General features: G+C 35.7%; 2 protein-coding genes across 2 annotated transcripts; both read left to right on the top strand.

Annotated features, from left to right (window-relative positions):
- The first annotated feature begins 3,899 nt into the window (after positions 1 to 3,899).
- Positions 3,900 to 13,597, top strand: LOC125222672 (protein VAC14 homolog). The gene is made up of 21 exons (XM_048125413.1): positions 3,900 to 4,095; positions 4,158 to 4,258; positions 4,362 to 4,475; positions 4,619 to 4,684; positions 5,426 to 5,515; positions 5,586 to 5,705; positions 5,807 to 5,835; positions 5,952 to 6,094; positions 6,183 to 6,277; positions 7,262 to 7,348; positions 7,468 to 7,575; positions 7,717 to 7,808; positions 8,044 to 8,125; positions 9,040 to 9,105; positions 9,502 to 9,617; positions 9,761 to 9,881; positions 9,975 to 10,136; positions 10,256 to 10,384; positions 11,888 to 11,956; positions 12,644 to 12,925; positions 13,118 to 13,597. Exons 2-21 carry the CDS (start codon positions 4,169 to 4,171, stop codon positions 13,223 to 13,225), a joined length of 2,169 nt encoding a protein of 722 aa, XP_047981370.1. The 5' UTR covers positions 3,900 to 4,095; positions 4,158 to 4,168; the 3' UTR covers positions 13,226 to 13,597.
- A 7,910-nt stretch (positions 13,598 to 21,507) lies between these two features.
- On the top strand, positions 21,508 to 26,639 carry LOC125220249 (protein FAR1-RELATED SEQUENCE 5-like). The gene is made up of 2 exons (XM_048122409.1): positions 21,508 to 23,654; positions 26,444 to 26,639. Exons 1-2 carry the CDS (start codon positions 21,508 to 21,510, stop codon positions 26,637 to 26,639), a joined length of 2,343 nt encoding a protein of 780 aa, XP_047978366.1.
- Positions 26,640 to 27,897: the final 1,258 nt, after the last annotated feature.

Below are 27,897 nucleotides of genomic sequence, written 5' to 3' on the forward strand. Positions count from 1 at the left end.
ATGGTATCTTTCCTCGATTAGCATAACGTTCCTGGTTCCATGAAATTTCTTGTCACAATTGTAAATGGTCAATTTTTTTTCATTTTAATCGTATTTTTTCATTTATATGCATTCAACAATTTATATATTCAATCATCGTTTTAACAATAATCTTTATGTTGTTCAGTCTGAAACTTCTTTTGAGAACGAATTTCACTATGATTACCATTAACAACACACAAATTTATTTTGGAAACGAATTTCACTATGATTATCGAATATATAGTGATTCAATTCCTCTCAATTAAAGAAAGCTGAAAGCATACATTTGTTGTCAATTATAAATTTTGTTTACTTTGTCGCTAACTAAACTATAAAATGTTATGATTCGAAAATTAATATACTCCTATATATTCTTTTAATTATTTATTTTTATTATTAAAACATTATAGTATTATTTTATTTATTATAATGTGATAACGCGTCTAAGTTTGTTACAAGTAATTGAGAGATGAGTGTTATGATAGAAAGACGCCCAAAGATCAATATGATATAGAGATTTGAGAGTAACCAAGTAGGGATACCTCCACCATATACTATCAAATGTTATTTTTCGTATAGAAAACTTCCTAATTTTATTGCAAATCCAAACCTATGTTTGCATTTTTCTACAGGACAACACTAAATATGGGTGTGTATTGTAGCTACCGTAAAATTTCGTGAGACAGATACTAAAAAATGATGTAAAATATGAATTAAGATAAATGATTGGAGTAAAATCACTTTTTAATGTCAAATATACTTTATGTAAATGGTTAGAGATGCCATAAGGACGTGGAGATCTTAAGATCGTTTTGGAGTTACAACATATATGTGATGCTTTGATAAACCTTTGAGGACAATCAACAATCTAGATTGTGTAATTAACAATCTAGATTGTCTGATCAGAGATTTAAAATAAATAAGTGGTCGTGTTAGAGCATCCCCAATGATGCGGGCTGGACCGCACCTGGGTCCCAGACCACGGCTTGGCTCATTGGAGGGCAGGGAGATGCAGCCTGAGCCACGCCTAGGGACGGAGGAGAGGTATGGGCCATGCTCGGTTGAGCCCCGTCTCGAGTTGTTGGTGTTGGGACTGCGCCCGATTGCGGCCCATCCCGGCGTTGCAAGCGCACGTGTCGGATCCAGGCTGCAATTTCTTATTTTTTATTTGTATTTGGCATTCAGATCTCAGAAGAAGTGGAGTTTTGCCGACATATGCAAAATACAATAGAAAGTAGAACTGGAAAGGGAGAGGGAGAGGAGCGTACAATATTCCCACAATTTTATGTTGAACTAGGAAGTGGAGATATCATTTAAATTTTCTAATTTTGATAAGCTTTTTAAATTTTTAGCATATAATTTATAATTTTATGTTGGGAACTCGGAAGTGTAGATCTCATTTTGATCATTTTCTTTCATTTTTAGTTTATAATACTCCCTCCGTCTCACAATAATTGTCACTCTTTTTCATTTAAGTTTGTCCCATAATAATTGTCACACTTCATTTTTACCATAAATAGTAAGTAGGTCCTACATTCCACTAACTCACTTCACTCATATTTTATTACAAAATCAATATAAAAAAGTGGATCTCACATTCCATTAACTTTTCCAACCAACTTTCCTTTACGTTTCTTAAAACCCGTGCCTACAATAAGAGTGACAATTATTGTGGGACGGAGGGAGTATAATTTTTGAATTAATAATGAATTTTTCGTGTTATAATTGCTAATTTTCTATTTTTCGAGTAAATTAGTTTGTAATTGTGAATAGTGCAATTTAGTGAATAGTGTTATTTAATAGCTGAGGCCTGGATGCGGCCTGCAGGGTTGTCAAAGTTGTGGCCTGACACAGAAAATGAGGGGAATGATAGCGTGGATGGAACTTGGGACTTGGATCCGGGACAGAGTTAAGGAAGCTCTTAGATCATCTACAACCATCATGTATTCACCGTTCCTTCTCTTGACCATTCATGGGTTCACATCACTTTATCTCCACCTCTTACTCAAAATATAACACCTACAACCCACCGACAAGCTCAAGGGTCCCACCATTCTATTATTCAATTTAAATACTTCAATTACTAAAAATATTTCAACAATATAAAAATACATTAAAATATAAAAATACATAATTAAATCCTAAAAATAAAAATTACATAATTAAAATCCTAAAAAATAAAAATACATAATTAAAATTCTAGAAAATAAAAAAATACATAATTAAAATCCTACAAATTAAAAATTACATAATTAAAGACTAAAAAAATACCCCTGTGGAAGACTACAAATCTTCTATCCCCAATGTTCTTTGGAGACCCCGTATCATTGTCACATGTGTTGCAAGTTGGTCGGGAGTCATGTTAGACCTATCGGCCGCATTGAGTTGACCCAAGAGGGTCCACAACGAGTTGGTCGGGGGTTGAGGTGTCACAAAGGGAGAGGGTTCGGGGGTGGATGGAGTCGGGGCGCGACGGCGGTTGGCCATCGCCTTCTTCCTTCCTTGCGGCCGGCGGGAACTGCTCGGGCCAACATCGGAGCTACCCAAGTTAGTTCCGACAAGCTGGGTAGCCACCTCATCGGAGGCTCCGTCGGATAGGGCAACCGACCTCGACCGTTTGCTGGAGGAGCTGAAGGAGGATGCTACGCCTCCCTTATACTTTGGATGATGGCGCGACTCCTGCCAACAACCGAGGTACTTGAACGGTTTCAAGTTCAAGGATTGGTAGTTCGCCAAGGCGGCACTGATGATGTCGAGCTGGCTCTTGCCGCTCCCCGCCATCCGCTCTTCCTAGAGGTAATACCCCTGGAACTTTTGGATTTCGTCGTTGGCTTTGAATATGGCATTGCGCACCATACTCTCATTGCGCATGATGGTTCTAGCCGGCCGGTTTTCATTGTACCGACGAGAGACGCGCCACCAAAACCTATAGTCGATTTGGTTCGTGCCAACCTCGGGAACTTCGGAGATGATCAAAAAGGCTTGGAATAACACATCCATCTCCGCCGGAGTGTACGGGGTTCGGGTGCCACGAGGAGGAAGAGGAAGAGTAGGAGCAGTTTCAGAGCCGCCTGATCCGGGTTCGGGTGTCCACCCGTATTGCCCATCGGCGGATTCTTGGTCGTCCACTAGGTAAGGCCGGTACCCACCCGGAACTTGAGAACCTTGGGTTTGAGGAGGGGCCGAGAATTGCGTTTCCGGATTAGGGAATGACTCAGAGCCGAACCAATCGTGGTTCCAACCGCGGGAGCCGGAGGAGTTATCGCCAGAGCCGGTCATTTTTTTTATAGAGTGAAAGATTGAGAATTGATGAGAGAATTTACATGAGAATTTGTAGTGTGGTGTGAAATTTTTGGTGTGGAAGTGAGGGTATTTATAGATGAAAAATGTGAATTTTGGAAAAAAAATATAACAAAAAAAATTAAAAGTTGAAAGAAAACAGTTATAATTTTTTGGGAAGTGGGAAAATATTTTTTCTTTATTTATTTTTGATTTTTTAAATTAAAAACGAATTAAAAAAAAATCTGAAAATGCTGACGGCTATGCCGTTGGCCAATCCTGTCACACCACGTTAGTGTGCTCTAATGATTTGTAATATAAATTATGAAAGATCACACATAAACTCTTTTATTCTTTGGTTTAACTAATTAATGAAAAAAGAATAAATAATAAAGACAAAAAAACAAATCAACATCTGTATAAATAAATTACTCAGAAGAAGACCGTGATCAAAAAAGTTTTATGTCTTCTTTTATTTGCATATTTTTGGGAGTAAGAGGGGTATTTGAGTAATTTTAGGATGCACACCAATCCCATGAGCTGTCTGAAGTCACCCCTTCGTCAATATCACGATGCTATCGATAATCGAAAATGGTACTAAACCAAAACAAAAGAACCCTAATTCGATAAAAACTGAAATTAGTAAAGAAATTGGAAAAGAGTTTTCCCCAAAAGCTTCAACTCTATCAACGTTCTCCACTCTCTTCCAGATTTTACCCCCTAATTTATTGTACTCGTGACTAGATCTGCTCTCGCTCTCGCTCACCGGAATCCCTGAATATTTCGATTATACGCGTAACTACCACTTACTTTACATCTGATTGTGATGAAAACTGGATAATTTTGCTTTTATTCAGAGGGTTTTCCGATGGCGGATGCACTATCCGTGGTTCCGGCAGCTGTTCTCCGTAACCTCTCTGATAAGCTCTACGAGAAGCGGAAGAATGCTGCTTTGGAGGTGCACAATTTGCATATGCATATTATTTTACTTGCCCTTTTAGACTTTTGTTTGTGTCATTTGCCGTTTATCCTTCTGTTTATTTTGTTTTTCTTGGATCTAGGTGGAGGGGATAGTGAAACAATTAGCGATGTCCGGTGATCATGATAAGATCACTGCACTGATCAATTTGCTGACTAATGAATATACCTACTCGCCCCAAGCGAATCATCGTAAAGTATGTTTTTAGGCTTTATTCATTTAGCTTTTCCATATCTACTTATTGAAGTATCTGAAAGTTCCAAATTGATGTAATGCGTTGTGCTGGTGGAGAATTTTGCTTTGCTCATTTTCTTGCTTACCTGTTCTTTTTGGGTTTAGGGAGGTTTGATAGGATTGGCAGCAGCAACAGTGGGTTTGACTACAGAAGCTGCACAGCATCTTGATGTAAGAATGCCACCTTGATTTTTGTCCTTTTTTCTTGTGGCTGTGTTATTATGTAGCCTTCAAAAAGTTGATCAATGGCTTTATATTTTTCCTGATATATGTTCAAATCAGTGGTTTGGACAGTTTTCAATTGGTAAATAGAAAATTTATGGTTTGATGTATATCCTATGAGTGTTCAGGGTAAAGAAATAACACTATTGACACAATGCATTGGCTGGACATAGTGGAGCTAACACTACCTATACCTATGTCTAGAAGAACTTTTAGCTCCTGCTATATGGACCCCAGTGATATGTTAGATTACTTATTGCAAAACATGGTGTGATGTTAACCATTCCTTGTATATATTTGAGGATTATGTTTGAAGTTTGTATGTCTGTGGCCCTAAGAGAAGGATACTTGTCTACTTGATTATGTGTTTATGATTCTTTGACAATGGTGTAAGCTGAATTGCATCTTTAGAAGATGCAGAACAATACTATAATTATTAACTATGAGAACCGTTGTTTTGTAACTCTGTATCTGTATGCATACTGTATGTTCCTTGTTAGAACTTGTTGTGACATTTTCAAAGAGGAAATGATATTTATATATTTCTGATATTATTTTCTGTATCATTTATGTATAGCTGTTTCTGCATTCCCTGCCTGTAGTTTACTTCCAATTTTTTATCAGCAAAATATATGGGGTTGTCCCAGTAACTTTGTATTTGATTCATTTATTTCTCTTTTGGGGTCAAAGCAAATTGTTCCACCAGTCCTGAACTCCTTCGCCGATCAAGATAGCAGAGTTCGTTATTACGCTTGTGAAGCTCTGTATAACATTGCAAAGGTGGGTAAAAGGATCTCTGCTGTACTCATTTCCTTTTATTCATCTTGGATTCATTATTGGTAATTTGCAGGTTGTCAGAGGCGATTTTATAGTGTTCTTCAACCAGATATTTGATGCACTGTGTAAGCTCTCAGCAGATTCAGATGCCAATGTACAGAGTGCTGCTCATCTCTTAGATAGACTTGTGAAGGTGTAGATTTCTTGTATCCTTAAATTAAAGATGGTAAGATATTAATTAATGCTTCAAAGAGTAATTATTCTTCCTTTTTGTTTGGCTTTGTTTGATTGCAGGACATAGTCACTGAGAGTGATCAATTTAGGTCTGTCATCTAATTGTTCATGTCTCTTTATCTGTTTTTAGTAATCGATTCTGTAGTTGATCTCTAATGTAACAATTTATTTAACTTGGCACTAATTCTTCCTCAACATGACACAGCATCGAAGAATTCATACCTTTGTTGAGAGAACGAATGAACGTCTTGAACCCTTATGTCCGTCAATTTTTGGTTGGCTGGATTACTGTTCTAGATAGCGTTCCTGATATAGATATGCTAGGTTTCCTTCCAGATTTTCTTGATGGTGGGTGTCCGAGTCTGAGTTTTTATTTGCTCTATTGTTGTTGATGCTGTTATATTGCACATACTAATTATTGACAATGAAATTGTAGGCTTATTTAACATGCTGAGTGATTCCAGCCATGAAATAAGGCAACAAGCTGATTCAGCACTTTCTGAGTTTCTTCAAGAAATTAAGAACTCTCCAGTAAGACTTATGCTACTTATGACTTGGCACAATTTGCATTCTTATATGTTTGTACAAACTAGATTTCTTAAGACAAGGAATAATTTTTTCCAAATATGGGTGCTGTAAACTACTACATCAGTAAGGTCATGGAAGTGAACCTTTTATCTCACCTATATGTTGGATTCACTAGTAAGTTGTTTTTAGTGTGCGCTCAGAACTTGTGATGCATGATGCATCAGTTATGGCAATTATTTATTGTTTATTTGATTAATTGTCAACTTAAGCAGATTTGTTATCTGGTAGATTTGAACTAACATATCTAATTGCTGTACAATAGCTTTAATAAGACGATGCAAATATTTTCTACAATTTTCTCTCTTATTTATTTTTTCGACTCTTACCCTAAGATTCAAACTGCAGAAAATCTTACCCGAAACTAGCTAAAATACACAATTATGACAACGCTTAATATGCAATATTGATGCCAAGTTGATGTAGGATATCTCTTAGTAACTTGATTGATTTTTTTTACAAAAGATCCATCTGGATAGGGATAAGAAACTTTAGCATATCAAGGAATTCTAAGTTCTAATATAACTATCAGTAGGCTGCTACAGGCATCATAATCTAATATATATATATTATCCTAATTATTGTCATTACAGGCACTCCCAAGATAATGTAACAGTAGAATTAGAAAAATATACTTTATCATGGAAAGGGCTACTTTCTCCCCCCCAACCCCCCAAAGAAGATGGACGTCCAAATCAAAGTACCTAACAAAGCAAGGACTGTGAAAATTTTGGGGAAGAATGTAAATCTGTAGAAGATATATATGGAATCATGGCTGTTAAACCAAACTAGAAGATATCAGTTTCGGTTCTGGATCTGAAAGCTTATGGTTCCCATGTTGGAATTGGATTTTCAAGCAATGTTGATTGCATTTGCTATTTTTTTTGGATCAAGTTGATATCAATTTTCTGACTGACGCCCTTATTGAAGTCTGTAGATTATGGCCGCATGGCTGAGATACTGGTGCAGAGGGCAGCTTCACCCGATGAATTTACTCGACTGACTGCTATTACCTGGGTATAGTGTATTCATGCACAAGATGATAGCATTACGCTTGCTGATGACTTGATCAAAGTAAATATTATGCTGATCTTTCTGGATAAGTGTGAATGAGTTCTGCTTATTCTACTATGCAGATTACTGAGTTTGTAAAGCTTGGTGGAGACCAACTTGTTCCTCATTATGCTGATATTCTTGGTGCAATCTTACCTTGCATATCAGATAAGGAAGACAAGATCAGAGTTGTAAGTTCTTATTTGAGATGATCAAGTGCTTGTTTAGTTGTCTTACCCATGACTATTTCATATCCTCTCTTACTTGCCTCGCCTATACATTCTCATATACAATATTTTATGCTTCAATAGGCTTATAGATTTTTTTGTCAGGTTGCTCGCGAAACAAATGAAGAACTTCGAGGAATCCAAGCTGCTCCAGGTGTAGGATTTGATGTCGGAGCCATCCTTTCCGTAGCTAGGAGGTAATCATCTCCTTGGATTGAATGAACATTTAAGGCGACATCTATTTCATCTAGCTAGGCAGATTGATGCACCTTAGAAAATGTGAGAACTGAAAATAATGGTGCATTGATTTGCTTTTACCTTTAAGTGTTCCATTAGTCTGATTTGCTTTTACCTTTAAGTGTTCCATTAGTCTGCAATATCTCAAGCTGGGTATGCGGAATAGTAAATGTTACTTTTTGCCATGTTTATCAGGCACCTGTCTAGTGAATGGGAGGCTACACGAATTGAAGCATTGCATTGGATATCAACCCTATTAAATAGTCATCGGGAAGGGGTAATCAATAACCTTCCTTTAGTTATTCACTAGTTTGTTAATGTGATTATATTTTAGAATATGGATGAAATTGTTGTAGAATCTATTGACACAGTCAACACTTGCATAAAATTTGAATTATATATGCTTCCAAGTGTAGTAGATGGTTTCTTGTTGCGGAAAAACTATCTTGAAGCTAGCATAACATTGATGTTGGAACAAATGGTCATTCAGATGTCCTTTCGTAAAAACATTTGCTTACACTAAGCTACAAAACATTCACATCTGTATCATAGGTCTACTTAGAGTATGTACTCTAATAATGTTTTTTGTATCTATATTATACAGTGGCTTATATGTTTAGCCCTGTTTAGAGTTTCTGTCTGGGCTTTATTGCTTGCTATGTAGTGTCTAGTATGTTGGGAGATTGGGGTTTGCTCTATTAATGAGTTTAATTGATAAACAATCTGTCCAGATAATTATGGTGTCTTTGAGGTGGATTTTAGCTTTTTGAGGGTTTTAGTTGGGAAAAAGGTTTTGATCTTGGGATTTAGATTATTGCTGGTGTTGGTATGACCCAATCATCACAGCCACCAAAAGAATGCACTGTAAAATGTTTGACTTCTCAATAAGTTGGTCTAGAGATTTGACTCTCGGATATACTGTATCTTAGATACACACTGTCATTTGTGTCTTGTAACTGAGTTATTTTTTCTTTCTTTTTCAGTATATAACTATATCCGAAATGATTTAAGGGTTCAATACAGTACATAAATAAGTTGACTATGTTTAAAAAAAAGTGCATTCCTTTCAAAATTCAAACTGATTTTGCTTTTACCTTGCAGTTTGTGATTTATGGCATGTTAACATTGAACTTTAGTTTGGCTGAACGTTTGGGTTTCACGAATATTGTTCTTCTCTTTTTATTGGAGCAGGTCTTATCATTCCTGAGCGATGTTTTTGAAACACTTTTAAAGGCACTTTCAGATCCTTCTGATGAGGTAGGTATCTTCTTGCAATCCTGTAATTATTTTATAAATGCTCTTTTTACGGTCTTTGACCAAGTGTGACCAGAGCTTTTAGAATATTTCAACTTTACAAGTAAAATTTGGAGCTTATTACCTGAGTCTTAGGCTCTTAGCTTAACTCTAAAGTTCATGAATTTTTTTGGATGAACTTAGTAAGGTGCTAATTATTGTAACCTTTTAGTTTCTAAACTTGTAGTAGGCATGCTTCTCACTTAAAGATGACCTGTGAGTGGAACTCATCTCTTATATGTAATATTTCCACTTTATTATGAGTTGGCTTTGAGAAGATATGACCTTATAATTGCTAAAATGGTTGATTCCCCAGTAAGGAAGTTCTGAGACTGCATGGTTTGACTGCTTTCTCTTCAGGTAGTGCTTTTGGTGCTTGAGGTCCATGCACGCATTGCCGAAGATGAGAAGCATTTCCACCAGCTCATTGTTTACTTAGTTCAAAATTTTCGGGATGACAACTCTCTCTTGGAGAAGTGAGTATTTAGCTTTGTGTGTGTAATTTTCCCCTTGCCACTCTCCCCATCCCCTTTCTTTGTCTTTTCCTATTGGGTTGGTAAATGCTGAGGTATTTTTTGTAATAGTTTGTGTAATGGTAAGGTGCACTTTTTTTATGCAGACGGGGTGCTTTGATTATTCGTAGATTATGTGTGCTTTTAGACGCAGAAAGAGTTTATAGGAAGCTTTCAACTATACTTCAAGGAGAACCTGAATTGGATTTTGCGTCTATTATGGTTCAGGTATCATCTCTTTGTGCACCTATGGAGTGTTTGTCGTATTGTCTGATCAATTTATTTAACTATCCAATTTCCATTTCTTTATTTCTCTTTCAGGCTTTGAACTTGATTTTGCTTACTTCATCTGAGTTGGGCAACCTTCGTGACCTCCTGAAAAAAACCTTGTTTGATGCTGATGCAAAAGACTTGTTCCTTTCTGTATATGCTTCATGGTGCCATTCACCAATGGCTATTATAAGCCTTTGCCTATTAGCTCAGGTGAGGGCATGCGTTTGTGGTCTGGTGCTTCATCTTGTTCTTGCCCGAAGTTCCCCCTTACACCCTTTCCTTTACTAATGTTGCCTTGTGCTTGTGCTTCTTTTTGGTATCATTTACAGACCTATCATCATGCAAGTACTGTCATTCAAGCATTGGTTGAGGAAGATATTAATGTCAAGTTTTTAGTCCAATTGGATAAATTGATCCATCTTCTTGAGACTCCTACTTTTGCATATCTAAGGCTTCAGGTATGTTTACTCGATGTTCTCTTAGTAGATGAAATTCATGCATTGGTGTTCTCTTTGAGATGGATACCTGCATTTACTTGTTCAGTTACTAGTATTTATGTAGATATGTGGATCTAATCTCACTGCCTACTTATATTAATGGTTACTACACATGGTGTATTCATGGAAATTGTTTATCGAAACCTGCACTCATGTTTTAGAGAGCAAAATGTACTATTGTATGCAGTATGCACTATCACACTGTTTTATTCATACTGGCTGGTAACTCTTTAGGCCATATTCTACTCTATGTGAGGTCAACATACTCTTTAATACTATGATCTATGGTGCTGATTACCATGAAAGATCCACTCTTTTTGTACGAGAAAAATAAAAGAATGTGATTGACATGTCAGTTCTCAGTTCTCACTTAAGTGATTGTGTGGCAATAGCACGTACATTCTACTCTGGGTTATCCTCGTGATACCCGGCACAGGCTCGTGAACGCATACGTCGTTGGTGCTCCAATCACAAGTAGATAGCAAATTGAAATAGAAAACCTGCATTATTAACTGAAGCAGTTTGGTAGTTCGTAATAAGAGATAGTCAATGAGCCTTTGAGAAATAAGATACTCCCCCCGTCCACAAAAAATAGTCCCATTTGTGGATGGCACGGGTTTTAATGAGGAATTTGTAAAGAATAGTCCCATTTGTGGATGACACGGGTTTTAATGAGGAATTTGTAAAATAAGAGAGAAGGAGAAAAATTGGGTAAAATAGGAGAGGGGAGAAAAAGGGATAAAGTATGACTGAGAAACTTTCCATATTTCGAAATTGGACTATTTTTTGTGGACATTCCAAAATGGCAAAATGGGACTATTAGTTTGACAATTTTAAAGAAATTAGTTTGCATGACTTTTCTATTGTTCTGTTTGAAATGTGCATCCAGAAGGCTACATGTGCATAGGAAAATGTTTAGAATAATGGGGAAACTGACTCCACCTTTAATCATGAACTATGGCTAACCCAGTTAAAATGGCCATATAGGATTATCGGTTCATACATATGTGTATATACTATATACATTTATACTTTGCATGACATTAACTTGGACTAGAGCTGCATTTACTTACCGAGTTACTTGTTAGAAGGCTCAGTTTCAGTGAAAGAGCAAATTGTCACTTGCAGAGAGGTGACAAGATTAAGCTTGAACACCGTGGGTCCAGAAATAGTTGTACTGTATTTATCATGTTTGTTATCTAGGTGATATTTCAAGACCCTTGTTTTTTCAGCTTGCCCCAGAATCTATTTATGCATAAGTTGCATTACTATCATACTTAAAATTTAATGTTATTGCTGCATGTAGAAGTATAGAATCTATAGATGCATGGATGGTGTTGAATCTTATTAGTCTAAGAAAGCTATGCAAGAAGCTTAAGTTGGCATGCATGATGCGATATCTTCTAGTATTAGTGAAAAGTCCATATTTTACCATCAAATTGAGATCTTGTTTTCTTGTTGCAGCTTCTTGAACCAGGAAGATATATATGGTTGTTGAAAGCATTGTATGGCCTCCTTATGCTCCTACCCCAGGTACGTGTTGTTGAAGCATTGACCACCGCTAGTAGTCACAGTATTGCGAAAATAATCACATATACTGATAAATTTAGATGCACAGATGATGTTGAATCCTAATAATTCAAACTAAACCATATAAGCAGCTTAATTTAGCATGCATGATGAGATATCTTCTACTGAAAGTTCTTTTTTACCATCTGATTGAGATCTTGCTCTCTTGTTGCAGTATCTAGTTAGAATTTTTGATGATTTGAGATGAAAAAAGCATGTCCCATCTCTAGGCACCTAGTTTTCAGTGAAATGATCCAACAGTTCAACCAGTTTGCCTGTATTACCTGACTCTCATTTGCTTATCGTATTAAGGAACTCCGAGGACTTACCTGTTTAATTTGGAAATTCCTAAATATATATATTGTGGGGTAGGGGGATATAAACATATTTCTGAAAGCATTTTATAACTGGTTTTATACACAACAATTTTGTACTTATGTAACCTAAGCATGTGTGTTAGATAGAGTACTATGCTACCAAATGTGAGGAAAAGAGAGTATTTTATAATTTTCTGTGTTTTGAGTGTACAACCATCAGTTTAAATGAAAAAGCTCACTGATGTTACTTGTTAGTTGTTGTAAGCTAATTCTTTTGCTCACTGCAAACACTATTTGATGATTCTCATTAGTTTTGCTTTATCCACTGATGCAGCAAAGTGTAGCATTCAAGATTCTCCGTACCCGATTAAAAACTGTGCCTCCGTATTCCTTCAGTGGTGAACAATTCAAGCGGTTGTCACCGGGGAAGGCTTTCACAGAAGTTAATCATGTTGGTGGATCACAAATTGCAGAGGATGGTGACGGAGATACAAGGAATGGTCATAACGGGATAAATTTTGCCTCATTGCTCAAGGACTTTGTCCGAGTCCAGGAGCAGCATCGTGCACATTCAAAGATGCAGTCGCAAGTTCGTTGCAGTTCATCATCCTCTAAGGTATGCCCTTCCCTACTTCCTTCATAGCATTATGTTTGGGTTGAAGATGTTAAAATGCACCTTCATATGTACACAATTTAGAGTCGAACTTTGGTAAGAGCTGAGATGCGGAGCTTCCCCTCGTTAGTAATGAAAGTAGTCATCTTCACTCGTTGTACGCAACTCATAACTGTCGGATGACTACATGAACAGGACATACAAAGACTGGAAGAAGCCAACGGTGCATTGGCAGTGCCAGATACAAACAAACCTCCTTCGCGGACTTCTTCCCGTAGAAGTCCTGGGCAGTTGCAACTGTAATTGTTTTGCCGTGTTGTCAAAAATTTGTTATACAGTGGGTTTGAGCGTTGGAGCAGAGAGAGAGATCCAGCAGCAGAAATTGTAAATTGTATATTCTGGTAGCTTCTTTAATTGGAAACCATAAGGGTGGTGGGCATTGGGGTCTAGCAAAGCTATTTATTCTTTCTTTTCCCTTTCCTCTTCTTTTCTTCTCCTCAAGTGACAGATATACCCATGTGGTTCTGTTGTTTTTAATGAAAACCATGTGGGGCCAGATAGGTTATTTATTGAGTTTGTTTCATATTCTATCTTTGGTTCATGATTCATCTGCCACAAATTGTATAATAAGTACACTTCGCATCTCATTATATTTTAGTTTCTCCATTAGCTTTACCTGTTTGATTTTTTATGTTGATATAAAGACAGATTGAATATTTGAGGTGGAAACCCCCATCGTTTTGATTGGTTTTAGTATACTCGTAAAATTTTATGATGGCGGCTTAATGTCAGCAAAATTCAATTCAATTTTGGCCTCAACTTTGATATGATAGCGTCGATTAGTCTTGCATGCATTCGCATGTTTTTTCCCATGTATTTTGAACATTATTCGTGTGTGTGGTACATCTTTGTATTAAGTTCTAACTACGACTAATTCTAATTGAAAATACTATTTATCTAATCAAAATTTCATAAGAGAAAAAATATGGATTGGTGCGTGCTAATCTTCCCTCGGACCAAAGGGTGGCAACCACCAATGAAAACATGGACTAAATTAAGGTGTATTTGAGATCACCAACTTTAAATTATAAACCAATCATTAATTTTTCACATATCCACGAAGAATATAATAAGTATTGCACATTTAACGTCACTTGATTGTTCCATCAAACAAAGATGTGCATGTCCACTTATACGACAAAATCAATTTAAAATCCTTACTAGTATAATTCATTTTTCCAATTTTCATGTTAATATTTTAACTAGATCCTAAACCGTACACCTTATATATATTTCATCTATTTTAATTACTCTAAAATTCCATACATATTTTAAATTGTCATTATTTGTTATTTGAAACTAAAAGTTACTTTCTTTGTCCCAGCTAAAATAACATTAAGTCAATCCAAAATAAAATGACACATTTCTCCTTAAAAAATAATGTAATAATTTTATTTTTCAAATTAATACATTCAACTATTTCATTTTCTCAAATTAAAATGTTCAACTCTCTTTCTCTTCCATTTAATACTGAAACCGAATTTTGAAAAAATAGAAATGAAGATGCTATATGTAATTTGTATATTTAATATAAAATTAAAAGATATTTTTTTAGTTATCTATATTATAAAATTAATCAATGAAATGTCGAATTAAGAGTTAAAAAAATAGGATAATAGAAAATTTATCGAGTTTTCGGGTATGGCCTTAGAGCATCCGCAGCGGTGCTCGTCCATCGCCTTGTCCGTCCATGCCGCTGGACAGAGCTCGTCCGTCCGCCGCTGGAGCTCGTCCGTCCGTGCCAGCGGCACGGCGCTGCTCTTAGCTAAGAGCACGTCCGTGCCGCTGAGCAGCCATACGTGGCGTGTTTTTATTGGCCAACGGCTATGCCGTTGGCAAATTCGATTTTTAATTTTTTTTTTTAAAATTCATAATTAATTCAAAATAATACCAAAAAATAAAAAAAAAATATTTTTGGATTCCCAAAAAAATAGAGCCGTTTATAGACGTTTTTTTTGGATTTTTGTGAATTTTTTTTTTTTTAATCCCAAAATCATCTATAAATACACACATTCATCATCCACTTACACACATTCATCATCCACTTTTCACATCAAATTATCTCTCATTCATACTTTTTCATACAAAATCATCTACATCTTCCAAACTCTCTCTAAAAAATTCAAAAATGGATTTCACCAATCTCATTGCGGAAGCGGAGCGCGAAGAACAAGAATATTATGAACAATATCGTGCCGCCTATGAAGCCTATGTCGCCGCCAACGCCCCTCCTCCTCAACCAACTAGAGCAAAACGTCGCTACATCCCTCGTGATCGAGAGGGAGCCCATGAAAGGCTCTTTGCCGACTATTTTTCCGACCAGCCGCGGTATCCACAAGATTACTTTCGGCGCCGTTTTCGCATGTCAAAACGGTTGTTTATGCGTATTGTCACCACATTGTCCACCCGCGTTGAATACTTTCAAGAAGGTGCAGACGCAACCGGTCGGCAAAGTCTCACGGCGTTGCAAAAGTGTACTTGTGCCATCCGACAACTTGCTCTTGGGCAAACGGCTGACCTCTTCGATGAGTATTTGCATGTCGGTGAGTCAACTGGAATCCTATGCCTCAAGAGTTTTTGCGACGGCGTTCGTTCTGCTTTCGGCGAGGAATTCCTTCGGGCACCCACCACCGACGATTGTCAACGGTTGCTTCGTCTTCACGAAAGCAGTCCACGGTTTTCCCGGTATGCTAGGCAGCATTGACTGCATGCATTGGAAGTGGAAGAATTGCCCGACTGCTTGGAGGGGGCAACACTTAAGCGGCCACAAAGGTGGCGGCCCAACGCTTATCCTTGAAGCGGTCGCCGACTACCGCCTATGGATTTGGCATGCATGTTTCGGTGTTGCCGGATCGAACAACGACTTGAACGTGCTATATTCTTCACCACTCTTCGATGATGTTTTGAATGGTGTAGCACCGGCGATCGACTTCACCGTCAACGGAAATGCATACCACATGGGTTACTATCTCGCCGATGGTATCTACCCAAGGTGGTCGACTTTCGTGAAGTCGTTCAGCAATCCACAAGAGCCGAGACGGATTCTTTTTGCGCAGCGTCAAGAGTCTGCTCGGAAAGACGTCGAAAGAGCTTTTGGTGTCCTTCAAGGCCGATTCAACATTGTGAAGTCCCCTTCTCGGCTTTGGTACGTTAAGAATATCGCCGACATCATGTAGACGTGCATTATCTTGCACAACATGATTATAGCTGACGAAGGACCGATGGCGGGTAACTTTTACGACGAGGATGAAGCCGGAAGCTCAACCGCGAGGTCTCCCCAACGTCGAGGTGTGCATACGACGGTGAACGAGAGGATGGAAAGAAGACACACAATGCGCGATACAAGAGCCCACACTGAGCTACAAAAAGATCTAATCAATCACATTTGGGCGAAATTCGGCAACGAGTAGTGTAATTTTTAATTTTTAGGATTTTATTTGTGTAATTTTTAATTTTTAGGATTTTAATTATGTATTTTTTTAATTATTTTGTAATTTGTAATAGTATTTCGGATATTTTAATGCATTTTAATATTGTGAAAATGTTTTTATTTAAATTGAATAATAGAATGGTGGGACCCTTGAGCTTGTCCTTAGCTAAGAGCACGGATGTGGGTGTTGTGCTCTTAGCTAAGGACAAGCAGTAAAAGTGGGTCCGGGCCCACTTCCGTGCTCTTAACTAAGAGCACGGATGGGGATGCTCTTAACGGATTGTGGGTTAATCGGGTGCGGCCTAATCAGGTTTTAATTTTATCAGACTAGAAATTTTCAACCCTAATCCTATAAATTTGGCGGGCTATTCAGGCCAGCCCACGGGTTGCGGGCTACACTGACCTCCGTAGTTATAATTACTAGTCTTTCCCAATGTAAATCACTTAAAAAAAAAGTTGGATTACGAACAGTTGGCAATCCTTCGTTAATTATTGACAGAAAATAATGTTGCCGGCAGATTTGGCTGATTACCGACAGTTGGCAATCATGAGGTAATTATTGACAAAAAATTAATGTTGTCGGCAGATTTGGCTGATTACCAACAGAATTTCCGATGGAATCCCTATAGTCAGCAGCTTAAAAAAATTTATTGGCATAAATAACCGAGGCTGATTTTCCATTTTTTACCGACGGAAAAATAAGAATTACTGACTGTAAAATTAATATTTTTTTTATAATGAATGGTGTATTTATACATATGGTACGTGATTTTTTCAATATATAATGATTTTTAATCCTTATATCTATTGCTTTCTCCGTATCTCCTACAACAAATGTTATTTTATTCAATAAAACTGACATGATCTTTTTACCTTTTTTAAAATATAATACATAGAAGTTAGTATTACTACTAATGATCGAATTATTAATTTGGATAAATTTGTAATCCTAATACACAACCATATATAGTTTAAAAAATATTAATGCAAACTCTCTTAAATATTTAAGATCACTAGCAACATTAAGAATACGTGTGCAATAATGACGTCTTAAATACATTTTTTGTTATAGTGAAACTTTATTCCACGTAAATAAAAGTTGGACAAATACTTTATATTGATTTCCATCATTACTTATATACACACGTTAAAAATGAGGATTTAGGTGTTATCCATAATTCAATTGTAAACTTTTCTCTAATATATAAGACAAGCAAGGATGAAAAGATTATTACTCATCATCTCTATTTCTCGAGAAAAAAAAACAAAAACGAGTTTCATCAACTAATTATGACGATGAAAATTGTGTTCCTTGTATTGCTTGTTCTAACTACTGGTATTTTTCTTCACCTATATCATCTTGCATTCATCCTCTCTCAAATATTTCATCTAACAAGCTAAATTTTCATACTACTATATTTCTCCTCATTAAGTTAAACGTGCTATTATATTAAATTAGGGGCATTCACTTTCATGAATAGATTTTTTCTTTTATTATTATGATTTCTTGAAATCCACATTTTTGTGAGATATGAATAAAGGAAAATTAGTTCAAAAGATAAGAGTTATCAAGAGTATTTTCATATACAAATTTGGATTCTTCCAAGTATGAAAGATTGACTTATATATATTTCTACTTTTATCATTTAAGGATAATCATAAAAATTGAATTGTGTTGTGAGATTGGTGGTAAAATATGAATTATTGCAGTGAATGTGAAGGCGCAAGAGGTAGGTGTAAAAGGGAAAGTATGCACCTATAAAAGCGAGAAATTTCGAGGAATATGTTTGAGCGATATAAAATGCACTGATGTTTGCAAGAAAGAGGGATTTGAGGGTGGCGATTGTGAAGGAGTCCGTCGTCGATGCTACTGCTACAATCGATGCTAAATTAACTACCTTAAATTACATACATACATGTGTGTAGTGTCAATGAATAACATACACTATTATGATTTGTAATAAGGTCCACCATAAATGCTTAACAAATATCTTGCTCTAAAATGAGCATATTTACTAGTTGTCGTACCTTTTTAAATTTGTTTTTGATTTGACAATTTGATGACGTACTACACTGGCATGTTTATAGAATATAATGGGATCCTCGAAAAATATTGAAAAACAATATATTATCAATTTTGCCTCAAATGCATAATTGAAGCTATGAAACTCAACAATAAACACATCAATCTACTAATCAAAAACTACAAAAATAACGAGTAATTTATCATGCAATCCTACGTTAAGTGGATATAAGACAAAAAATGGTTTAACAATACTCCATATTTTGCCATGATTTTATCACGAAATGAAAATTCAATTAATATGACATTTTTGGAAGAAATAATGCTGGAATGTCAAGAATTGTGCTAAATAGTGTTTTTATCAGCCGAACATTCACTCGACATTCCTTCATCTCCTTTCTCATTCTTCCAAATTAAAATTTCTACCTTACTTTGACTCCAAATTAATTTTCAAAAATATCTACCAAACCCCCAAGTGTGCACACAACACACAGAGGGGGAGGTTAATTGGTGAGATTTTGTAGAAGAGACGAAGAGCATTAATTTGTCATTGTAGATTGATCTGTACCTTCTGTGATAGATGGACCGTGGAAGGTTTATATAGGAAAGAGTAATTTTGCAAAAGTATTACTACTATTAATTTATTAGCTCATAATCTTTGCACAATACTTTATTCTTTTTATTGACTATGTGTTAACAACTATATTATTTCGGCCGAGGAGTACGTCCAAGAAGGAAATTTCCAACCTACATGTCATCTTAAAATCTGACAATTGTAATTGTGAGATAAAATTATGATAAATAGAAAGTTGGATGTATAGTCATATAAATATTTTGAATATATCAATTCATAAATTGTAGGATGATATTGATTATATTTACAACCCAATAGCATAATAGTTTGTTCTCTTTTAAAGACGATCAATAATGGCTCCTCATTTATTTTTATAGTAACTCGAATTCCCAATCTATCGAGTGGAGAAGAAACATTTTATCATCTAGGTTGCGCTTCATCACCACCAATAGCCATATATTTCTATGTATACATTATAGCTTTTACTTTATTCAAAATGGGATTTATATTTTTGTTTTTCAATATTTTTCGAAGATCCATTATATTAATAAACATTCCATTCTAGTACATCAACAAATTGTCAAATCAAAAACAATTTAAAAAAGGTACAACAAGAAGTAAATATGCTCATGTTAGAGCTTGATATGTTAAGCATTTATGGTGGACTTATTAGTACAAAATATTACAAATCATAATACTGTATATTATTGATAGACACTACACACACATGTGTGTGTGTAATATAAGGAAGTTAATTTAGCATTGGTTGTAGCAGTAGCATCGACGACGGACTCCTTCACAATCACCACCCTCAAATCCCTCCTTCTTGCAAACATCAGTGCATTTTATATCGCTCAAACATATTCCTCGAAATTTCTCGCTTTTATAGGTGCATACTTTCCCTTTTACACCTACATCTTGCGCGTTCACATTCACTGCAATAATTCATATTTTACCACCAATCTCACAACACAATTTAATTTTTATGATTACCCTTGAATGATAAAAGTAGAAATATATATAAGTCAATCTTTTGTACTTGGAAGAATCCAAATTTGTATATGAAAATACTCTTGATAACTCTCATCTTTTGAACTAATTTTCCTTTATTCATATCTCACAAAAATGTGGATTTCAAGAAATCATAATAATAAAAGAAAAAATCTATTCATGAAAGTGAATGCCCCTAACTGAATAGAACATGCGACGATTTAATATTAATGGAATAACACGTTTAACTTAATGAGGAGAAATAGTCATAGTATGGCTTTTTAGCTAGTTAGATGAAATTTTTGATAGAGAATGACTGCAAGATGATGTTGGTGAAGAAAATACCAGTAGTGAGAACAAGCAATAGAAGGAACACAACTTTCATGGTCATAACTAATTAGATGAAAATCGTTTTTTTTTCTCGAGAAAGAGAGATGATGAGTGATAATCTTTTCATCCTTGCGTGTCTTATATATTAGAGAAAAGTTCACAATTGAATTATAGATCTCATTTTTCAAGTGTGTTTATAAGTAATGGTGGAAATCAATATAAAGTATTTGTCCTAGTTTTTGTACGTGGAATAAAGTTACACTATAACAAAAAAAAATTTGTATTTATGTCAAATGTTATTTTATTCAATAAATTTGACTTGATCATTACCTTTGGAAATATAATTTTAAATTCAGTAATACTGCTAATGGATAATTAATTTTGATAAGTTCTTAATCAAAATATACAACCATATATTTAAAAAATATATGTGCAAAATCTCTTCAATATTTAAGATCACAATTAATAATAAGTGTGCAATAATGTCATAATTACATTTTTTTTTGTGAGGGTGAAACTTTATTCCACATACAAAAACTAGGACAAATACTTTATATTGATTTCCATCATTAATTCATTACTTGTATACACACGTTGCAAAATGAGGATTTAGGTGTTATCTATAGAGAAAAGATATGCTGCATAATGAATATGGGCGATTGTGAGCGATTAAATCACACGTAGGCCACTTTCCTTATTTTTAGAAATTTACCTACCGAATATAATTCCCTTTCATCTATCTCCATGTCAGCAATATTATTTATTTTCTTTTTTAACTTTCCTTTTTTCTCTTTTTAGTTATCGTATCTTTGTTTGTTTTATATACTACATGTTTTCTCCTAGGTTTTTATTTCTCCACAACTTTCAAAGTGCCGTCTCTCTCAAGGAGTGCTAGCATAAGGTTAGTTTTAAGCCTTGATCTTCATATATGCTTGGAATTTCTTACATAATTTACATGTTTTTTAGTTTTACTTGTTTATATTATATGCTTGATTAATTTTTTAAAAATAATTTCGTGTTTTAATAGTCTCTTGACTGAATCTATACTTGTAATAATACCAATTAAGAACCTCCGGCTTATCATAAAATTATCAATTTGTATTTTTTAATTATTTCTATTATTTTGTTTGCTTATATTAATATTTTGAATGTATTTTCTTAGTGTTTTGAGTGAAAATATGAACGATCAATTATATATTCCTGAAGTTGCAAATGATCGAAAGCCGGAAATTGGAATGAAATTTGGATCAATAGATGATGCGTTTGAATTCTACAATCAGTATGCACGTGAAGCTGGTTTTAGTGCAAGATATAGCAATAGTAGAAAGAATAAGATGACAAATGAAGTTGTTTGGAAACAATTTGTATGCTTTAAAGCTGGTCAAACTGATGAAGCTCGTTCAAAAAATCGAGCACCACCTGGTGGCCCAATTCAAATAAGAGCTCGTGGTGAAGTTAGAACTAATTGTAAGGCAAAGATCTCCATTGTCAAGCAACAAACTGGATCTGACTGGAGTGTTAGCGTCTTTATGGAAGGTCATAATCATGGACTCTCTACTCCGTCAAAGGTGCATTTACTCCGATCACACCGTAGTGTTTCTGCTGTGAAGAGATTGTTGACTCAACAATTTTCAGAAGCTAATATACCAACCTGTCAACAAATGCAACTATTGGAGATGGATTCTGGGGGGCCCGAAAGTGTAGGTTGCACAGAAAGAGATATCAGGAATTTAGAGAGAGAATTAAGGGATGAACAAAAGGGGATTGATGCTGAAACTCTTATAGAATTCTTTACTTCCGAGAAGGAGAAAAATTCATCATTTTTCTTTGACTATGAGACAGATTCAGAGAATATATTCAAAAGATGTTTTTGGGCAGATCCTAAATCAAGGAGGGCTTATGGAGCATTTGGTGATGTTGTTGTGTTTGATTCCACTTATAACACTAATAAGTATGGAATGATTTTTACACCTTTCGTAGGGGTTAATCATCATCATCAAACGATAGTTTTTGGATGTGGATTTCTAAGTGATGAGAAGACAGAATCATATATTTGGTTGCTTAATAAGTTTATGGAAGCTATGCCAAGTGATGCACCAAAAGCAATCATTACCGATCAAGATCCTGCTATGACGAAAGCACTTGCACAAGTTCTGCCAGAAACAGTGCATCGTTATTGTTTGTGGCACATATTGAACAAATTTCCAGAGAAGATTTCTCCAGTGACTTTCCGAGATCATTATCAGAGCATAAGGAATGTTATTAAAAATTCAACATCTCCTGAGGAATTTGAGAATGGATGGAAAGAGGTTATTAGATGTGCTAACTTGGAACAAAATAGTTGGATATTGTTGATGTATGGACTGCGGCATAAGTGGGTTCCGACATATTTTAGTCATGTTTTTTTGGCAGGGATGTCAAGTAGTCAGAGATCAGAGAGTTCACATTCATTTTTTAAAAAGTATGTCTCTCAAAAGAACTCATTGATGGATTTTATCACACGATTCAATCGGGCACTAAGACGCCAAAGACACAATGAGTTAGTTGCAGACCATGTTGACATGAATGAGCAACCAAAAATCAAAACAAATTGGCCGATGGAAGCTCAAATGGTTAAAGTGTACACGAAAAAAAAATGGACGGAATTTCAAGATGAAATGAGTCGAAGTCATGGTTACTTTGTGCAACAGACCTCTATCAGAGATGATATTGTGATTTACAATGTGATGAGTTTCCAAAGTAGTTCGTCCTCAAAACCAAGGCTACTGATGCATGATAAAAATAGTGACCATATCTCATGTAATTGTGGGAAATTTGAGTTTGATGGTATTCCGTGCAGACATATGCTAGCTTTCTTCCGTGTCAACCAAATATTTGAACTACCTGACAAGTATATCCTTAAGCGATGGACACGAGAAGCAAAGAGTGGTGTTGCTTATATATTAGATGATGAAAACTGCAATGATGATCCAACAAGATTTTTGATCTCACGACGAGCCAAGTTATCTTATAAGGCCTCAACACTAATTGATTATGCATCTTTGACTGACGAGGGGACAAAGTTTTTGGATGAACAACTTGATTACATACATGGTAAAATCAAGGAGATGGGTATTAGTCCAACAACTATGCACGGAAGTCAAACAAGGAAGAGCTTAGATAAAACCAAAAACATTGGTGATCCTTCTAAGATAAGATCAAAAGGATGTGGTAAGCGAATGTTATCATCAAAAGAGAAGTCAATTTTAAAGACTAGGGCTTGTCGTGGCTGTGGACTACGTGGTGCATCACATGATAAACGTAATTGCCCAAAGTTGCAAGACAGGTATGTGAATTATTGTTAGGATCCATTATTTACATTGTTTAGTTGTTTTAATGACCAATAAATTTAATTTACTGTTTTTGCTCTCATCTTTATATTTCAGATCAGTTGCAGATGACCATCACGACATCAACGAAAAATGAAAAAGCTTGATGTCCATAGCTAGTGATTTTTTTAATTCTGTTCGCTTAGTGTTGCTATGACAATATTTTAATCTTTTGATGGTTTTATTGTTTTGAAACAGATTTTATAAGAATGCATCTTATTTTTTCATAGTACTTCGTGCATCTAATTAATTTCATCCTTTCAAAGCCTATTGTATTCAAAATCTGAGTCCTTAATGATTTTCTTCCAAAACTTTTGAAATACTAGTTAAAAGTAATTGGAAACGTAGTTTTACATTGAGAAATTAAATCTCATTTAAATTATTAAATTAAAAAAATGTAGCACTATTTTTTAAGATCATCAAAACTAAAGAGTAAAACAAAAAAAACGAAGCTATTTTATTTGAACAGAAACTAACCATGAAATAGTCTAGTTTAGGTGAAGAAGAAAGTTAATTAGGAGTAGTATTCATGCGCCGGTAGAAAGATAAATAATGAAAAGGGACGAATCCATAAAGGAAAGCTATTAAAGAAAATAAATAATTTTGCTGACATGGAAATAGATGAAAGGGAATTATATTTTGTTAGTAAATTTCTAAAAGTAAGGAAAGTGACCTACGTGTGATTTAGTCGCTCACAATCGCCCATATTCATTATGCAACATATCTTTTCTCGTTATCTATAATTTAATTGTGAACTTTTCTCTAATATATAAGACACGCAAGGATGAAAAGATTATCACTCATCATCTCTATTTCTCGAGAAAAATAAACTGAGTTTCATCTAATTAATTATGAGCATGAAAGTTGTGTTCCTTCTACTGCTTGTTCTCACTACTGGTATTTTTCTTCACCTGTATCATCTTACTTTCATTCTCTATCAAAAATTTCCTCCAACAGCAAGCTAAAAATTCACACTCTTCTATTAAGTTAAACGTGCTATTTTCTTTATAATCTATTTTAGTAGTGGTATAGTAATAATAATATTTGTCCCTAAATTATGATTTTTAGAATTTGTCCCTCCTACCTACTGGTAATATTAATTTGTGTTACGACATTGGTGGTAAAACATGAATTATTGCAGTGAATGTGAAGGCGCAAGAGGTAGGTGCAAAAGGGAAAGTATGCACCTATAAAAGTGAGGAGTTTTGAGGAATATGTTTGAACGATATAAAATGCGCTGATGTTTGCAAGAAGAGGGATTTGAGGGTGGCGATTGTGAAGGAGTCCGTCGTCGATGCTACTGCTACAACCAATGCTAAATTTAATTACTACTATAAATGACACATTTATGTAGTGTCTACCAATAATATACTACTATATGATTTGAAAAAAGTTCACCATAAATGCTTAACTAATATTTTGCTATAACTAATTTATAGTAATAACTAATAACTTTTAATTTCGTGTATTAAAATTATCAACACAAAGACATAATTGTATCAATACAACATGTAAATTTAAATATCAAACACAAAAATATAAGTTTATCAACACAGGAATATTGATAAATTTATGTCCTTATGTTGATATTTTTAACATACAAAATTGATATTAATTATTAATTATTACTATAAATGAATTAATATTTGATCACACAGCAAACTATCACTATTCAACAAATTATTAGTAATTCTGAATTCATTATTAGCGGTGTGGGGGTAGATTAATGCAATATTAACTTTAATCAAACACCAAATAAATCATACACCAAATAAATTAACTTTAATCATACCACGAAAAATATCAGCTTAACTGAAAAAGTTTTTTAACTTTTAAGGATGTAGCAATTGAATCAAAACGGCGGCGTATTGTGCCACACCATAGTAGGGACTCCACTGCCATTCTTCTTCCTCACAATATTGTAAACTTCATCTTTTCTCAGTCTCTTCTCCCTCCATTTTTCCCAATTTCAAAGCACCCGAAGTTAATAAATTTCTTACATTCCTTGGTTGGTGTTGGCTTGTCTAGAGGTTCAATATTTGTGAAGTGGAAGTAACGTGAATCTTATAGATTGAAGACTCATGAATTTGCCCCGAATTTATTCTTGTAAATAAATCCAACAAATAAAAAGATAAACCAAGAAATAGAACAAGAAAAATGGATAAAAGAATAGAGGATGGATTAGTGTTATGATTTAGGTGAAGAAAAAGAAAGAAATTCCAAAGGCACTTTCACATGCAAACACCTAATAGCTCTACAAACTAGCAACACAAGAACTAGCAAGCATACCTTTACAATCAACCTTAGTCCGGCAAAAGATCGAATGCAACCCGAAGGAATTTGATAAGTCTTCAAAAGATGAAGAATGTGAGCTCTCAAATATGGAGAAATTGTCTCTAACAAATATTCAAAAGCTGAGAATGAAAACCCTACAAAATAAAAATGGGTCATATTTAGTCCGAACTGGACGGAAATGGTTAAATTTAACGGTCAACGAATTTTAATTGAATTTTGACCGGATTAAGTTAATAATTAAGTTACGAATTAAGTTAATATTAAATTAATATTAAGTTCAAGAATTACACCGCACGGTCCCCTCTCCTCCACCGCCGGAGCCGGTCCTCTCCCCTCTACCGCCGGAGCCGGTCCCCTCTCCTCCGCCACTATCTCCGCCGCCGCCATACGGAGGCGGCCGGATTAGGAGGCTGGTGAGCTTTGTCGGCAGAATTGATCTCTGCGATGGCAGATACGATAATCAAAATCACTCTCTGTTTCGAACCTTGTACACGGTCCACGCCGACGACTTCTACCAGGCCAACTGCCGCGGCGCCGACATCCGAAGGGGAGGGCCTAGGGAGCCATGGCATGACATCCACTGCAAGGTGGAGGGCGCCGCCGCGTGGTATGTGCTCTACAATTTCGAGCAGAGGTGGCGGAAGTAGGTGATGTACTTTTTATTAGCACTAAAAACACCTGCAAGTATACATGGTAGATCTAGTATAGCTAAAGGTAAGTACCGAGATATAAAACACGGGGAAGGCAAACACAAAGTGTCTATCCTCTACTAAGACTCAATTACTATATGGAAAAGCAGTAGGTTTTGGAAAACTTTTGAAAACTAAAAACAATAAAAACCATATAACAACTAAATGCAAATAAAATACGGAGATAATCGATAGAGATAAGGGAATCCCAGGGATGTGCGTTCACAGTTATGGTTATACAAGTTCCAAACTACAATACCCTAGCACAGTTATTACTTTGATAGAACGAGTCACCTAGCTTATGCTCATGCGATGCAAACGTTGATTACAAAATTAGGGTTGTCAATCCTAACACGTAACTCCATAAAGCTCCTAAGACCCTTGAAAAGTCCTCACTCTCAATTAACAGTGCCGTTTTAAGGGAAGCTAACTGTAGTGTCTACTAAGTGAATCTAACTCGCTAGAACTCTGTCACAGTTATGAAGCAAGCTATATTAAATCATACAAGATTGTGTCACTCAATCATGCAGCATCAAAACTACTTAGGGAAGAAACAAAGTAAAAACAAAACGGATATTAAATAGAAAATTGGAATTGTATAACCAAAGTCGTTACTAACACATCCCTAGAATCCTATGAGTTTAGTTACACATGATGAAATAAGCTAAACACATAGATTGAAGGGAAGACAATTTGAACATAAAACTAAAGCAAATAAAACCCGTAGGTTGAATCCTTGTCGTTCTTGATGTTCTTGAAATCCTTCTCCAACTCCTTGCACAAGTGAAGTACTCTAGCTCTTGATCTCTATGAATTATTTTGCAAGTAGAAGCTCTCTCTTTTTGATAAAGCTTGAGGTCTTATTTATATGGGAAAGCCAATCCTTGTTGTAGAAGGAAAAAATCTTCAAAATATGGTAAATCTTGGAGCAAATCTAGGGCATCTCGAATTCACCTAATTTCTCCGGCGGGCCGTCGCACCTTGACAGAGGCGGTCGCCGCGTTAGAGTCCGTGAGAGTCTGTTTCCTCGGCGGCGGACCGCCGCACGACTTCCGCGGTCGCCGGCGAGACTTCTCTTCCAAGCATATTTTCCGAGGCGTAGTCTTTGCATTGATCTGCGCCCTACTGGCGCTCGCGGTCGCCGCAGACACGTCCGAAGGGGCGGCGGTCGCGGATCGCCGTCGACTCCAGTTTCAGACTTTGCGTTTTGGCTCCC

This window comes from Salvia hispanica, chromosome 4, assembly GCF_023119035.1.
Source record: "Salvia hispanica cultivar TCC Black 2014 chromosome 4, UniMelb_Shisp_WGS_1.0, whole genome shotgun sequence".
In the NCBI taxonomy this organism is placed as follows: Eukaryota; Viridiplantae; Streptophyta; class Magnoliopsida; order Lamiales; family Lamiaceae; genus Salvia; species Salvia hispanica.